The 17254-nt window shown below is 33.9% G+C and overlaps 1 protein-coding gene across 3 annotated transcripts in view; it reads right to left on the minus strand.

Annotated features, from left to right (window-relative positions):
- Window positions 1-261: 261 nt before the first annotated feature.
- Window positions 262-17254, minus strand: part of DARS1 (aspartyl-tRNA synthetase 1) — a 58697-nt gene continuing 41704 nt past the window's right edge. For all 3 annotated transcript variants that reach the window (XM_021695832.1, XM_021695833.1, XM_021695834.1), the window contains 10 exons: window positions 16685-16744; window positions 14596-14707; window positions 13588-13722; window positions 11460-11607; window positions 7513-7659; window positions 6217-6259; window positions 4777-4857; window positions 3355-3466; window positions 3085-3156; window positions 262-617 (listed from right to left, as the gene is read on the minus strand). In XM_021695832.1, coding sequence (XP_021551507.1) covers window positions 526-617; window positions 3085-3156; window positions 3355-3466; window positions 4777-4857; window positions 6217-6259; window positions 7513-7659; window positions 11460-11607; window positions 13588-13722; window positions 14596-14707; window positions 16685-16744 — 1002 coding nt within the window. In that variant the 3' untranslated portion in view covers window positions 262-525. The remainder of the gene's footprint in view (window positions 618-3084; window positions 3157-3354; window positions 3467-4776; window positions 4858-6216; window positions 6260-7512; window positions 7660-11459; window positions 11608-13587; window positions 13723-14595; window positions 14708-16684; window positions 16745-17254) is intronic.

The raw sequence follows: 17254 nt of genomic DNA on the forward strand, positions 1-17254 counted from the left end.
GCATTATATTGATTATTTTCTAATCAGTATTCTCACCTGCTTTACACGATTTCTGGGCACAACTTTAAAGAATTGATACTTTCTGCCTAATTTTCCATGATATGCCAATTATACATTCATTAAAATCTCAGATACTGCCCTAAAATTGTCCTTATTTCAATGTCAGAATTTAAAAAAATAAGCTCAAATATTGAAAATTTAAGACATTAGTATCATAGCTACTATAATATAGAAAAAAAAAAAACCTTACACAATCTGAACTGTTTAAAATTGTTAACATTTATTGTACTAATGCAATATGAATTTTTAACATAACCAATTTTTCATTAAAATGTTCAACCATTTCCTACTGAAGCATGTCCAAAGTTATAAAAATCTTCTCTTTTAAAGTAACCTATAGTGAATTAATCCAAAGTAACTGTGGCATTTTAGAGAAGACATTTACTCCATTGCATATTTTAAGTAACTAAGGATAGCCTGATCAATAGCACGTTACTGGAAAGAATAAAGAAAGCACAGCTTTCTTTAAGGAGTGAGTCGTTTGGGATCACGGGGAAACATTGAGGTCTGACGAACATTGTGCAATCCCAAAAAAAGCATCGTCACTCGTTCCAACCCTGGGGAAAACAAAATAATCATTAATTCCTTTTCTGAAAACCTTTCAGGGTCTTACTTATTGAAACTACCAACACAGTATCACTGATCAAAAAAATACTTCTATTATTTTGAGTTTATTTAAAATGAATTGTTTTGGAATACCTGGGTGGCTTAATCAGTTAGTTGAGCATCTGATTCTTGATTTCTGTTCACGTCATGATCTCAGGGTTGTAGGATCCAGCCCTGTGTCGGGCTCTGCACTGTGCATGGAGCCTGCTTAGGATTCTCTCTCCCTCTCCCTTTGCACCCCCCCCACCCGCCCTTGTGCACCTATGCATATTCTCACTACAAAATAAAATATAATAAAATGGACTGTTTTGGGTCTGACTCAGGAATAGAAAAAAAGAAATGATGCTGTATGTGGGAAGGACTAAATCAGATATCCTTAAGTTTTCTGGATTCTGTGAACTACAAAAATCTTGTAAATGTCCAAAACTTACAATTTAAATAAACACAGAAAAGCCATTTTATAAGTCTATATGTGGGGCGTCTGGGTGGCTCAGTAGGTTAAGTGTCCAACTTTTGATGTCAGCTCAGGTTGTGATTTCAGGGTGTGAGATCAAGCCCCACGTTGGGCTCAGGCGCTGGGCATGGAGCCTGCTTAAGATTCTCTCTTTCCCTCTCTCCCCCCCCTCAAGCTCTCTCTTAAGAAAAAAAAAAATACACACACACACACACACACACACATATATGTGCCTACACGTTTGCCTATATGTTTTCAAATGGGACCAGAATCTTAATTATGTAGTCCAGGCCATCAATATAAGATGAGAGCTATAAACTTGTTCAAGAAGTTTATTAATGGAAATACCAGAAATTTATTGTAATTCAATAGATATGAAACATGGTGGTTCTTAGTATAAAAGACTCTAGGATACATTACTGTAAATGTTCCAAGTGCAGAAGAGACTGATTTTGACATGTGACTTAAATATTGTATTACTGGCAAGAATTAAGACCAAGTATCACCTAAGAAACAGAGCAGAACTAGCAAATGAAACTTCATGTGTGCAATTTATCTATTTTACCCAAGTTGTGTAAGACATTTATTACAGAAAAAAGGCAAGGTCAAAGAATATTTTTATATAGTAATGACTTTTAATTTTAAAGGAATGTATTTAACATCTAAAACAAATAAATATAAAAGCATTAACATTGTTATTGCTATTCCTTACCAAAAAAATCTGCAAATATTTGAACCTTGTATTAGAGTAATCTAATACTAATCTTAAAATAAAAACACCATATCCTATCTTCCCTTCAATCATTAATTACCAAAAAATGAGTAGTATTTGATAACCATTCAAATGGTCTTCACAAGTACGATTAAAATTTACATTGTGTAACAAAAATTTTCAAAATATACAAAATGCACTTTACTGAATATTTTAAGAGAAAATAGTTGTCACTCTCCCATTAAAAATTAAACTATATATCCAACATAGCACTGGTATCAATAACAAAAGGCTGGTATCAATCCACATGTCCATCAGTAAGAAGCTGGTTAACAAGATTATGGTGTACCCTTTCAATGGGCTGATTCTATGTAGTATTAAAAATATCTTTTTAAAAGTGTATATTTTTGCATATGCAAAGATTATTTTTGCAAAGGTATAAAGAAAACTAGAAACAATAGTTTCCTATAGGGAGGTGAATACACACTCTTCTATACCCTTTTAATTTGGTAAATTTTAAAGTATATTACCTATTCACCAACCCCCCCAAAACAAACAACAAAAATTTTAATAAAACTATAAATTCAGAATTCTTTTAAGAGTCTCTGATATGGACATCCAAAATTGAGCTAACATTTATCCTTTTATTTATTTATTTTAAAAAGATTTCTTTATTTTTTTAAGTAGTCTCTACACCCATTATGGGGCTCGAACTCACAAGCCTGAGATCAAAAGCTGCATGCTGCACTAACTGAGCCAGCCAGGCACTCCTTACCGTTTTTAAATCGAGTGGTATCTTACATATACTCTAGAAGTGGTCCTAAAAGTCAATGAAACGTTACATTACAACAAGAAATTTCGCAGCAATCTGAGCTAACTTGAGGGAGAGCTTTAATTTGGGCTAATCAGAATGAACTCATGGATGCAGAGAGAAAATAGGACACTCAGTTTATAAGATGTTTTGCTTCTAAACTCTTCAGAGAAAAAGATGGCTAGAAATGTATTACAATATTTTAGAATACACAAATTAGCTGTTCATTTTGTTCTCTTGAAATCAAATTTTTCATTTAGTCACAACTCAACTTAAAAATTTGTTATAATACTTAGCACGCATGGACTTACTTGTAAGCAACAACAATATACAAAATTTAGTTTTTGGAGTCCAGTGCTGAAGAAATTAAAACTGAATGAGCACTCTGCCAAATGAAATCTGGGTTGGAAATATATCGTCATAATATTAAAATAATATTACCAATGCCTCCGCCAGCATGAGGAGGGGCTCCAAAGCGGAAGGAATCAATGTATGCCTTAATTTTCTCCAAATCTAAAAAAAAACAAAAACAAACTAAAAAACCAAACAATGTATCATCTTACTTAGTAACTTAAAAAAAGGTACAAAAGCAATTATCGTTCAATAAAAATTAAAACAAATGATGATGTTTCTAAGAAGTCTTTAAAAGGTTTAAAATGTATTGCTTTCACAATATATATTTACTCTCCCAAATATATTTAAGTTGTTTACCAATTCCATGATGTAAGGCTCGCTCTGTTAGCAGCTGAGGATCATGTATTCTTTGAGCTCCTGATAGTATTTCTTCTCCTCTCATGAACATATCATAAGAGTTGGACTGTTTCTTCAGGGAAAAGCAAACACAAGAAAAGACCACTCTTCAAGTTACTGTCATTCTATTTCCATTACTCACATGAGGAATAAAAAAAAAAATCTCTTTTGCACGAAGAACAAGTCCATTTTTCCCTACAATTAATGATGCAATCTCCTCCAATGAACACAATTGCTTCTCTAAAACAAGGTTAAACTAGTGAGAGCTCAATAATAACTTCTTCCTTCCCTCTATCAGATTTTATGATCCCCTTCTCCTACACCTTCCAATAACAAATTAGAGTGCCATATCTAACTTTAAGAAGTAGTGCTGATTCTCATTTCACTTTATTTTTTATTTTTTTAAGATTTTATTTATTTGACAGAGAGATAGAGAGCGAGCACAAGTAGGCAGAGCGGCAGGCAGAGGGAGAGGGAGAAGCAGACTCCCTGCTGAGCAGGGGCTCGATCCCAGGACCCCGGGATTATGATCTGAGCTGAAGGCAGCCGTTTAACCGACTGAGCCACCCAGGAGCCCCTCTCATTTCACTTTATCATCTGAAATGTTTTTAGGTGTGATATGATTTGGGGTCATCTTGGAACTTCAAATTATCAACAGGTGTTAGTCTTTTTAATTAAAAAAAAATTTTTTTTATTTTAACAAAAGTAAATGGAACATCAATTTGCCATAGCTTCACCTATTCCCATATCAGGTTTTAAGTTATTTTCCCTGTCTTTGGACAAACCAATGGTTCTCAAAGTATGATTCCCGGATCTCAAAGTATGATTCCTGGTAGCCTCAGTATTACCCAGAACTCGTTAGAAATACAAATTATCAAGACCAGCTAATCAGGAAGTCTGGTGATGGGGCCCAGTCATCTGTGTTTTAAAAAGCCCCCCAAGTGATTCTGACGCACACTGAAGTTTGGGAACCACTGCAATGGAAAAACAGTAAAAGGCCACAAAACACAAATTAGATGAACTCCCAGGACAAACTGTTGTTCTTAGTTCAAAGTCAATGATAATATGATGTGTTAAAGTCTGCAAGTCTAATGATACTATTTACTACTTAAATGGCATCTCTTCCTCATAAATCTTTAAAAAAATGACCCTTGAAAACGATTTTTAATGCAGGTTTTGGGACTAATTTTTTAGAATTCTTACATTTCATGGTATTATTTTGACTTAAGAGTTGATAGAAACTAGTAGTAATACGTATAACAATGGCCCATTAAAATTGCAAATTACTAAGGAAAACCATTATTCCCATGGTACAATTTAACATAGTCACAATAAAGTTTTCCTTCTTCCCCAAAACAAATTACTTAAAATAAAATTACTTACAGGATTTCTTGGGTCAGGCATGGTATAGAAAGGTCTTACAGCCAATGGATATTTATCAAGAATATAAAAGTCTGTATCATACTATAAAAAGAATGATTAAAATTAATTTTTAAAAATTTTAACAAAAGTAAAAATAGGCTAACATTTTGATAATTAATTGTCCTTTTAAAAGTAAGTTTTGTTCTTCAAAATTACTATAATTAGACTGTATATACAATAAGTATTCTGTTTCTTTCAATTAACATTTGTATCCTCTAGTATTTTGCCATCATGTTAAAAATTTCTCCAATACTTAAATTGTGGGAGCTATTGACTATTCTATCATAGTTCAAATATTCGTTTTTTCTCTTTTTATTTTTGGACTTGTAATCTCTTTCCAATTTCTTCCCCATTGAAAACTATGCTGTGATAAACTTCTTTGAATTTCATTCTTTTCTTTGCTAATCTAATTCATTTACTCTTTCAGATGCAATTTGTTAACTTCCTGTTAAATTATCCTAAATCTCTTTGGGTTTTACAAAAACTACATTAAATCTATAAATTACTTTAGGAAAAATTGACATCTTTTACAATATTCATCTTCAAAAAAACCTTGATTATTTTCCCAATTTAAATTTTTGTGCAAACATCTAAAAGGAATTTGGTAGTTTTCTTCATATGAAAACTATAATTGAACTAAATAAGTAACATTAACATGAAATTATGACATTTTTGTTACAAAAAATAGTTACTACATGACCTAGATTTAATTAAAAAGAAACCAATCACATTTCAACTCTTTTGACATTAAACATTTTTGCTAAAACTCAAGCGTAGAGGGAATGTCAACAGAGCTGACAAACTGGAATCTGCTCTGCTGAAACAGCATTTTGAAGCTATAAACTCAACACAGCAGTTTCAGAAATAGGTTAGCTCCCCAGTCAATTTTGAGTGCAGCCAGCAGGAGGAGCTCAACGACTGTTTTCATTTATACACAATTCTCTTAATTTCTTGGAAGACCACACTAAGTTCAGCTTTTATCTTCTTTGGAGTTTTAGAAAATGAGATAGGAAAGCAGCTTTCACAAAAGAGGCCGAAAAGAAACTCATTCACCTTCAAGTCCCATGAGTCATCAGGGGTACTCAGGGAAGACCATTTCTAAAGAATTTCAAATCATCTTGAGATTGTTTCTAATCTAACAGTCTGATACAGATACCACTTTTAGAGGGACCTCAGTACAACTTAGTACAAAAATCAGATACTGAGCTAATCAAACTGAGCAAAGGCTATCTGAATATTTTTTATTTTTCCAAGAATTAAAAAAAAAAAATTGTTCCTTGTGGTTTTTTATTTGTTCTGGGATCTTACCATTCTGGAAAACTGTTCCCCCTCAACTGTTCTTTAGTACCAGAATATGTTTCAGATTTAGAAAAAGAAATCCAGCATGCACAAGAGTCCTACCTTTTCCTTTACCAAACGACCCAAGAGTTTTTCATTTGGTGTACTGAAAAACAAAAACAAAAACCCCCATGAAATTAGGTGTTTGAAGATCAAATAGCAACTTAAAGAGTAAGGCTCCTCTTCTATTTGAGGTTCTCAAAGGATAAAAAATGTGGTCAAAATACATAGTTGTCTATCCTGCTCCTTTTTTTAAAAGGCAAGTACAATGACAACATTTAGTAGGTGCTGCTCAAAAATATTTAAATAAAACAATAAACAGATATAGCAATTCACAGATTCAGAAATAACATGGATGAAATAATTTCCTACAATTATATATAATTAAAGTTCACTATAGCAACATAGGCTATTCTTGCCATTAAGTGGTTCTACTTCAAGATGCTCTCTCCTTTTGTTACTCTTTATCAAAGGTTTATAAAACAAAAATCGGTATTTCCAAGTCTTTAAAATGTAATCGTGTTTTTATAGCTAAGAGGCTGTTACTTTAGCTTCTATCCTAGGTAAGAACAACTGACAAAATACTCAAGAAAATATTGCTCAGCTTAAAATAATCATAGAATTTATAGTTTGCCTTAAAAATGTAATCTAGCAATGAAGGAGATGCTTAAAACCATAAATGTATATTTCTGTTAAACAAAAATAAAGGGTTTTGAGCAAAATATGCTTAAAAAAGCCCTAAAAAAGACAATAACCATTCCTTTCATTCCTATATCCATACGAATTATTGTGAGGGCTTAAATATTTTAACTTAAGAACTCTTGAGAAAAATGTACTAAGTACTGTAGACAGTAATTTCTTTATTAAACTACATAATTTATTCAAAATTATAAGTTATATGATCTGAATTTAGATAACATAATACTATATAACAAAGAACAGATATTTTTATAACTTTTGGAGATACTAATTTTATGCCCTAGTCCGGTGTGGGGATGGATTAAGACTGCTGTCTACCCTCTCTAACACCACTGATTTAGAAAGAGAGGTAACATATTAGATGATAAAAAGATCACGGGCCAAAGTCCCTATATATTCTTTAAAGTGTTACAAATATGGGGGTGTGGTAGGGTAAAAAATGGTGTTTATAAACAAAACTCTCAAAGCTCAGGCAAACCACATTAAACATAATATTTTATTTCAGATCACACATTAAACAAACAGCATCATACTATATATATACCAAAGTTAATAAAACTGAGGTTTATCAGCTGGGTGGAAAAAATCATCATTCATTAATATATGCATTCTTTCATATCTTAAACCTAATTACTAAAGTTTAAAAAATCAGAGTCAAACCTCAGATCTTCTTCATCTCCCATTTCGATTCCAGCTTCCCTAAGCATAGCCAATGCTTCACAATACTCGAGTCTTAAAGTTGGCTCCAAAAATTTGAATGGCTCACACGGGAATTGTTTATTCACTGTCTGAATTTCAGTTTGAAACCTATTTGTACAAGATAGAGTTAATAAAAAAAAAATGTGTCGTGTTCTCCCCACAAGAGGTCACTGTGGCAATACATAACACATTTTTTAAGAAAGATTTTACTAATATAAGTGAAATAATGAGTAGATAGCTTTATTCTTCTACAACTTGATACATTTTTTTTTTTTAAACAAAGAAACAACATTTTTAACATTTCACAGGAGTCACTGTGCGATGAGGAAAGGGCAATCTGAGTAGGTTCAGGGGTAGTAGCAGCTCCGTGGTCAGCGAAGTGCCTTTTCCAGCTGAGCCACTCAGCCCCACCCCCACAGACCCTCCTAGCTGTCTGGGGAACCCATTCCCTAATGGCTGGCTGACATGAACCCAAGAGTCTACTCTACATACTATTAGTTCTATGTGTTCCACTGATAATAATTTTGAAATTCAGAGGTAACTCAAAAGGAAATGCTTTTATTTTATTTAATTAATTTATTTTTTTAGAGGGGGGGAAGGGAGGGGCAGAGGGAAAGGGAGAAAGACAATCTTAAGCAGGCTCCATGCTCAGCACTGGGCCCGACGCAGGGCTCCATCTCACAACCCTGAGATCATGACCTGACCTAAAATCAAGAGTTGGATGCTTAACCAACTGAGCCACCCAGGAGCCCCTAAAAGGAAATGCTTTTAGAGAAAGTTGTTTTGTGTAAAATCAGCCTCAATACAAAAATTGGAGACTTGCAGGCTCTTTTTATTTTATTTTATTATGTTGTTAATTACCATACGTTACATCATTAGTTTTTGATGTAGTGATCCATGATTCATTGTTTGCGTATAATACCCAGTGCTCCATGCAGAACGTGCCCTCTTTAATACGCATCACCAGGCTAACCCATCCCCCCGCCCCCCTCCCCTCTAGAACCCTCAGTTTGTTTCTCAGAGTCCATAGTCTTTCATGGTTCATCTCCCCCTCCGATTCCCCCCCCTTCATTTTTCCCTTCCTGCTATCTTCTTCTTTTTTTAACATATAATGTATTATTTGTTTCAGAGGTGCAGGTCTGTGATTCAACAGTCTTACACAATTCACAGCGCTCACCATAGCACATACCCTCCCCAATGTCTTTCACCCAGCCACCCCATCCCTCCCACCCCCACCACTCCAGCAACCCTCAGTTTGTTTCCTGAGATTAAGAATTCCTCATATCAATGAGATCATATGATACATGTCTTTCTCTGATTGACTTACTTCGCTCAGCATAATACCCTCCAGTTCCATCCACATCGTTGCAAATGGCAAGATGTGTGTGTGTGTGTGTGCTTATCCATTCATCTGTCGATGGACATCTTAGTTCTTTCCATAGTTTGGCTATTATGGACACTGCTGCTATAAACATCAGGGTGCACGTACCCCTTTGGATCCCTACATTTGTATCTTTGGGGTAAATACCCAGTAGTGCAACTATAGTAGTAGAAACAGCTAAGAAAAAATATCTGGTAGGTACTGAGTACCTAACTATGTCACATAAAATCATTCTTTGCATCAGTGTATGCACCAAGAAAAAGTGTTACCAAGAAATTATTTACATTAAAGATGAAATTTAAATATTCAAAATATTTAACACCTTTCTTAGTCTCCTCTTGTTTTGTCACCACAGTGGCATTAAAGGATTAAAAACTTTATACCTCGTATCAGCTAACACTGTTAGTAACGTAAAATACCCATTTTATGAGGCATTACAAGAACTGACTTTTTAATCCTTTAACAACACTTGTTATCCTCAAGGTAGACTAAATTAATGAATATTTGTCTTATCTTCCCCCATTCCCATTATACGGTAAGTCTGTGAGTGCAATTTCCCATTTTAATAACCACTATAGTACAGTGTCTAGCCTTTAAACAGGGGGCACAAATGTTTACTGTATTGAATTGTGGAAGATCATATTTTAGTAAGATTTAAAAAGTATATTTTTGCCACTTATGGATGAAATGATAGCTGGGATTTGCTTCAAAATAACAGGGGATGGGAGAAATGGGTAAACAAAACTGGCCATGGGTTAACAATGGCTGAAATTGGGTGATGAGTACATGGGGGTTCATTAGGCTAGTCTCTATTTTGTATGTGTCTTGAAATTTTACATAATTGATAGAATTGAAAAAGCATGTTTATATTCCATGAAAACACTAGAAATTAAAACATTATCATTTCCTGATTAGTCTTAAAGACTTTCACGGGAGCAATAAAGCTTAGCCATTGATTTATTCAAATCTTGATGTAAGAAGGGTTAAGAAGATCCCAATAATTGATTTCTAAATTCTTTCTTTGCTTTGGATATTAACCCAATCATGTCTATCAATATTTTAAAATACATTTGCCTATTATTCTTCTATGAGAGATAAGTACTAAGGATAAACATGAGAGGTATATGACACTAGCCAGGTAACGCAACTTACAACTGACAGAGAAACTTAGAATTCCTAAATGACTTATGGAATATAAAAATAAGGCTTTTATTTCTAGGTTGCCACCTTAAATCTACTTGAAAAAGTCCAGTGATGATGGTGTCTGAATCTCTAATTTGTAAACAGAGATTTGATTAATCCCAAGGGCCCGATTAATGCTCGATCTATTATTACAAAAACTGAAGTGGAAATTTCATATCCCAATATTAGAGAAGATATCAATACCCAAAATACATGGGCTTCAGAAACCTTCTTGAATTATAAATGTGGAAAAAAAAAAAAAAAAAGAAAAGCTCTGTTCCTTCACTGTAGTTTCAAAGGGTATTTTATTTTATAAGGAAACATCAGTTGTTCCATAGACTACCTGAATGAAAGTTGCTTAAAATAAATGGCATTGAAATTTTCAGAGTACAAAGGTTTAAAAAAAAAGGCTGTCTACAATGAGCTAGTCATCAACATACCAATGCAATGCGGAGAATGCCTGGAAAATATCGGTACTTATGCTACAAGATTTTTGTAAGATCAATGATTAATTTCTGCATCCTTGAAATTACTCATTAGACTTGCAATGGAGTAAGTAAGATTCATAGTATTTTTGAACTCTTTTTAAGTATCAATGAAGCATATCCAAATACATCAACAATTAACAGTTAAATCAGTGATCTTTAAATAAAAATTTCAAATACAGCCCTTTGTCAATTATCAAAGTGCTAGATAAGTCTACAATAGCCTACTTAATATTTAGTACTGTCTCAAGTATGGAGAAAGTAAAAAAAGACTCTCTTGTTCCTACTTAACTTGTTTTCCATTTTCTTTTCCTATTTTCTCTGTGTTAAACATCATCACAAGTAAACAACTTTCAATGACCTTTAAGGAAGAAACTATTTGCCATTTTAGAGGGTGTACCTAATGTGAACATTTTACATAATTCAATTCTCTGCACATCCTGAACATGTCTAACAATTTTCTGTAAGATTCTTATCACCACATTATTACCACTACCAGTTTAATAATAAACTGCTATGAAAGTAACATAGGCGCTGTTTCTTTCAGACATTCAGGATATTTAATATAAAGGAAAAAAAAAATAGTTAGACTGGTTCACAATCTGGTAAACTTCCCCACCAAAATAAGGTTAACTAGCTGATCCAACAGACTTGGATCCAGAAGTACTATTCTGACTGTTCATTTTTTCACTAATTAACTATTGATCATCTATGTGGCAAGTCCTCTCCCCACCATATATATATGTATATTCAATATAAACTTAGTTTACATGTTTCAGTTCAAGAATTACTTTATTTTGGAGAACCCAAACTGGTTAGACATTAAGTCCATCTAAGGGATATACAATATTTGTTTTTACCTTTTTTGGAGTCCTTTGAATATTTGTACTAAGGTGTCAGCAATTTCTTCCACAACTTCATGGTAATGGTAATTAAAAGCCATTTCAATGTCCAAACCAACAAATTCAGTTAGATGTCTGTGGGTATTTGAGTCTTCAGCTCTGAATACTGTAACATTATTAAAAGAAATAAATAGTAAATGGTGCTTTAAAGTTTTGCAAAAATTGTGATTTAAATACAAAATTTTATTTACTAGTACTCAAATGGTATTATTTTCATTTATCATTATGGGGTTCTGGAAAGACTTTGGATAAGCCATATACTTCAGCATTCCCTTGGACAGCAAGTTCATTACCAACTCCTACAGTCATGTAGTAAAAGCTCTAACAAATGTAAATTAATAAATGAGGCTTCGGAGAATCCTAAGGGAATGCAAGGTCCTGAAGTGCCTTCTCAATGATTAAAAATAGTGAGTTCTTCTCAATTTTATTAAAACTTGACTCCAGCTAAATGAAATCTGTACCAGTGAAGTAACTTTATATATATTCCAGCCATTACCTCTGTTCAGCTCTTACTGTCCTAACTGCACTTTCTTCCTTTTCCAGTCTTCCTGACTCTAGCTCTGCTCCATCTTTCACATCACTTTAAGACTAAAATTCCTACAACACATCCTTGCTCAGTAATTAACTACTAATCATCATGGTTCCCAAATAGCACTGTAATAGAATATAAAATGACAAAAAATCTAAAACCTTTATGCTTTCATATTTAATCTTACCCTATATTTTCCATTTATTCTTAATGCTAAGTAGCCTTATTTTTATTTTCTCCCATGCTCTTTACTCATTCTGCTTCTGCTGACTAGAATGCCATTTCTGAAGTCTGTATCTCCTACTCTGTTCTTAAAGCCCACTTCAGTTTGCATTTTCCTTTATGGTAACTATAGCAAATTCCATCTTCTCCCTCTTTTTACACTATCTATACCCCATAATTAACACCAATCTTGCTGTGAAAACCAGTTGATTATTCCCTGCAACTGCTATATGTATGCATGTCTTTTTCTGTCTTGGGAGAAGGAACAATGTTTATTCCCTTGTCACTCAAAACATGGTTTACTAATTAGCAGCATCAGCAGTACCTGGGAGCTTGTGAGAACTGCAGAATCTCAAGCCTCCCTCCAGACCTACTGGTTGGAATCTGCATTTTAACAAGATCCTCAAATAATTCATGCACACATGAACATCTGAGAAGTGCTGGTTGATTTTTCTTTTATGTACATGTTACCTAGCACAATGCTATATATGTAGCAGGCATTCAACAAATTAGTAAATTCAGAAAATTAACACAATTAATGCTCTTGCCAGTTTCTCTAACAGCAGGCATTTAATTTTTATTTAGCTATCAAAAACTTACATATATAAAATAACTTGTAAGTTTTACAGAATGAAGCAAAGCTGGTTTTTGCTTATAATTGGCTTCATTAAAGAATCTACCACATGATTATGCGTCCATGCTTAACTTTTAATTTCTAACGGACTTTAGCATATTCTCAATAATAAGAACAGTACAAATAGTAATAGTAAAACAGAACAGCTTTGAAATAAATTGGTAGCAAAGTACCCAGAGGTACATTTGTAAACTTACAAGAGTAGTAAGGGGCTATCAAGGACAACAAAATACATTATTTGGAAGACTGCAACTACTTGTTCTTTCGTGTTCATGGAGAGTTGAAAGGCGAGTCCAAACAGGAGCTAATTCTGTTCTAATTACACTGAAATAATAATAAATAATATACTCAAGGTGTATTTCAGAGGGTATATATTTTCAAGGCATTCATTTTTAAAATGAGATATCCCCAAGGCAAACATTTTCTTCAGCAATCTTCTGTAGGAATATAAAATGCTTATGAATCTATTCACATAAATGATGTTCAGCTACTTAAAGAACTATTGAGCATACAATTTTTTTTTTTTTAGGAAATGTCTACCCAAGCACATTATCATTTTTACCTAAAAGTCTAGTGTTTATATAGCCAACATATAAAAGGATTTAAGCTTCCAAAATGTCTGTATGCAAAATGTGTTCCTAAAACCTTAACTATGGTACAATTAATAAATTTTGAGAAAACTATAACCACCAAAACCTTACCTGGTCCAATACAGAAAACCTTCTCAAAATCAGCACAAATACACATTTGCTTGTACAGCTGTGGGGACTGGGCCAGGTATGCATTATTTTTAAAATATGACACAGTAAATACATTGGCTCCTCCTTCACTGGCAGCTGAAATGTAAACATTTATGTTATTATAACCAACTGCAAGCTTATCAATGCAAATTTCTAATAAAAACAGCTTATGCTTTTAAGTATTTCACTTAAAAAAAATAAAAAATTTCAGAGAAACTATATATGACTTATACCTGATTCTAAACCATTTATAATTTAGGAGAGATTTACTTCTTTGGCTATATCTTCACTTTATCAGATATATACACTTCCTTTCTGCATCAATTTCAAATCTATTAAAACTACTTTGGAGTTGTAAATATTTTTTTCAAAAAGGAAAAGATATTCTTACTGATTTTTCTAAGTATCAAGAAAGCAATGTTCAATTCTTGATTTATAAATAAATGCCACTTGTAACACATTTTTTAGTGTTATTTAAGCAACTCTAAAAAGGGTAAAATGATTAAAATAAGATTCTCATATGAGAATGAGAATTAATGAGATTTTCGCACTTGCAGTATTTAGTAATATTACAATGCAGTTTATACAAAACAAAATTGCAATACCAATTTAGAAAGAAACCTACATAATGAAAGTAGTTTCTGGTGCAGCTTACATAATATCAATCTTGCTTCATCTGTTACTGCCTCATTTTATAATCACTATACATAATGACTCTTGAAACAAGAAGATGCTATATTATTGATGTCAGTGATATGTGACTGCTGATATATATATATATATATATATATATATATATATATGGCATATATATATATATATATATGGCATAGTCTTCAAAATAAAAAGTCTCATGGATAAACCTTAAGGGACAGTTGGGATTCTCAATTTAAAAAAAAAACAAAACTAAGCAACTTGGGAGAAAGCGAATTTATTTTTAAAAACTAAGAGAAATGTCTTAAAGCATACCTGAGATAATTTTAGGAGTTTGGATCTCCATAAAACCCTTGTGAATTAAAGTTTCTCGGAAAAGATGGCAGATGCCAGACTGGAGACGGAAGACTGCCTGACTAGTTGATGTCTAAAAGACAATAATAAAATCTAATGAAATCAATTTGACACATTAACTGAGATGGAGTATTTTGTAATCTGCCACCTGCCTAGAAGGTTCACAGAGAAAACAATTCATTATATGAGAGAAAAGTTAGGTTATATGACAATTAGTTTAAGGATATATCTTGAAATTTCTTCCTATTATAGGAGAATGGCAATTTTGCTCTTTAAAATCTCCAACATCTCCAACTTGACTTTGCTGAGAGTCTATAAAAGATTAGAGAGTAGTTTAGACATAAACTAAGATGCTTAAAAGATTTCAAGTACCAACAATGCTTCCCAAAATGTAAAGTCAAAGTAGAGGTTAAAAACGTGAATGTCGGGCGCCTGGATGGCTCAGTTGGTTAAGCGACTGCCTTCGGCTCAGGTCATGATCCTGGAGTCCCGGGATCGAGTCCCGCATCGGGCTCCCTGCTCGGCAGGGAGTCTGCTTCTCCCTCTGACCCTCCCCCCTCTCATGTGCTCTCTCTCTCCTCTCATCCTCTCTCTCAAATAAATAAATAAAATCTTTAAAAAAAAAAAAAATGTGAATGCCTAGGGGCGCCTGGGTGGCTCAGTCCAGACATTAAGTGTCAGACTCTTGATTTCCACTCCCATCATGATCTCAGGGTCATGCGATCAAGCCTTGCATCAGGCTCCGAGCTCAGCACTCAGCAGGGAGTCTGCTTGAGATTCTCTCTCTCTCCCTCTCCCCTTTGCCCCCTACCCCACTTGTGTGTATATGTGTGTGTGTGTGTGCACGCGTGCATGTGTGCACTCTCTCTTTCTCTCTCAAATAAATCTTAAAAAAAAATGTGAACGCTTATAAGGGCCAGACAAATAACATAAATGGAATAAATGAATGATACTTCCTGGGTGGTGCAGGGCATAGCAGAGGACATAATGCCTCATCTAGAGTGCTAGCTAATGTTGCCATGCCACAGTATTGCCAGATTCACCTCCAACTTTTTAAGAAAAGCCATCTAGATTTAATGTGTAAATCCTCACTTTTCAATGGTAGCAATGAATTTAAATTAAAAAAAAAAAAAGATGCCAAAGAAAAATACTTTGGGGCCAAATTCTACAGGCACAACCAATAATTTCTGTGAATAAATAGCATGGAAAAAAAGAGTATGATGTCTACCTACTGTGGCCAAAATTATGAAACATCTGAGGTTTCTAGGCAGTATCAAGAGGACTACTGATTATTTTTATAGCCTTTTCTATAGACTACAAATTAAAATGGAAAAGGAAAAGGGACAAAAAAGCAAATAATCAGGGGAGACATACGAGTGTATAATAAAGGTAGACCCATATGACTGCAGAAAAGTTGTAAAGAACTCTTACGGTGACAAAGGATTTAAGCTTTAGGTAGAATATTTAAGGAGGAAGATGTGGTCAAAACATTAAGAAAGAAAGATGACATTGGTTTTACTACAATGGTGAAACCACTGAACTCTTTCACTTGCAACCAAACCAGAAAGGGAAATAGAAGACCTATGAGATTACTAAATAAACCACCAGGGCCAACTACTTCTTTATTATTAATTTTGTGCCCAGATCAAATTCAAAGGATTGAGGCATTAATTACTAATCTCCACCTGGTCCACATTCTAGAATGTCATACAATTTCTTTCACAATTTTGTAGTGATATTAATGGTTATGTTTTTACTTATTAACTTGTCTAAAACAGGTATCACATGGCAGCAAGCCCATTTATTGGCTTCATGTTCCTTTGTCATTTTAAAACAAAGCAAGTCAATACCCTGTGAATTATTACTTGACCGTCCTCGTTGCCTGCAATTATATTTAGAGGAACGGTCAGTCAGAAAGGTAAATTGTTTCTTGTATTGTCGTACGTACAGGCAAATGCCAATTAGTTCTATAAGTCTGAGACAGGTGTGGTATCCCTGCCCACCTTGATTTCGGCACAGTCACGTCACTTAATAAATAAATGAGGCATACCCTAAGATCAATGACTCTGTTGTCTAATCTTGTATCCTGGTTAACAGTAGCTCTTCCTTCCTAAAAAAAGATGAAAAAACAGATTTTACTAATTTTTTTAAGAACACAAAAACACTTTTAAGAAGCCATGTTTACTTCTAAGTGAGAACAGGTGTGCTTATGTGTGTTAATATTACACCCCCAAATCAGGGATCCAAGAAACAAGAAGCAGGGCCAGAGAGAAGCTACTGTTAAAAGAGAGATGGAAAGAAGAGAAATGCAAATGAACAGAGGTTAATGCTTTCTTTCCATCTCCCACCCCACCAAAGCCTGGCCTCATTACTGGGACATGAGAAGAATTAATCACTTGCACCTTCATTGATTCCTGGATTTTACCTGCTAAAGACTAAAGGACTAGATAAAAGCTGACAGAGTAGTGGTTCTCAAAGTATGTTCTGGGCACCACTGAAGGTCCCAAAGACACTTTCAGGGAGTCCATGAAGTCAAACCTATTTTTCACAGTGACAAATTTTCACTCTGTACTGAGTTTTCCCAAGGCTTCATGATGTGTGCTACCACAACAGAATGAAT

Source organism: Neomonachus schauinslandi, chromosome 3 (assembly GCF_002201575.2).
Source record: "Neomonachus schauinslandi chromosome 3, ASM220157v2, whole genome shotgun sequence".
Lineage (NCBI taxonomy): Eukaryota > Metazoa > Chordata > Mammalia > Carnivora > Phocidae > Neomonachus > Neomonachus schauinslandi.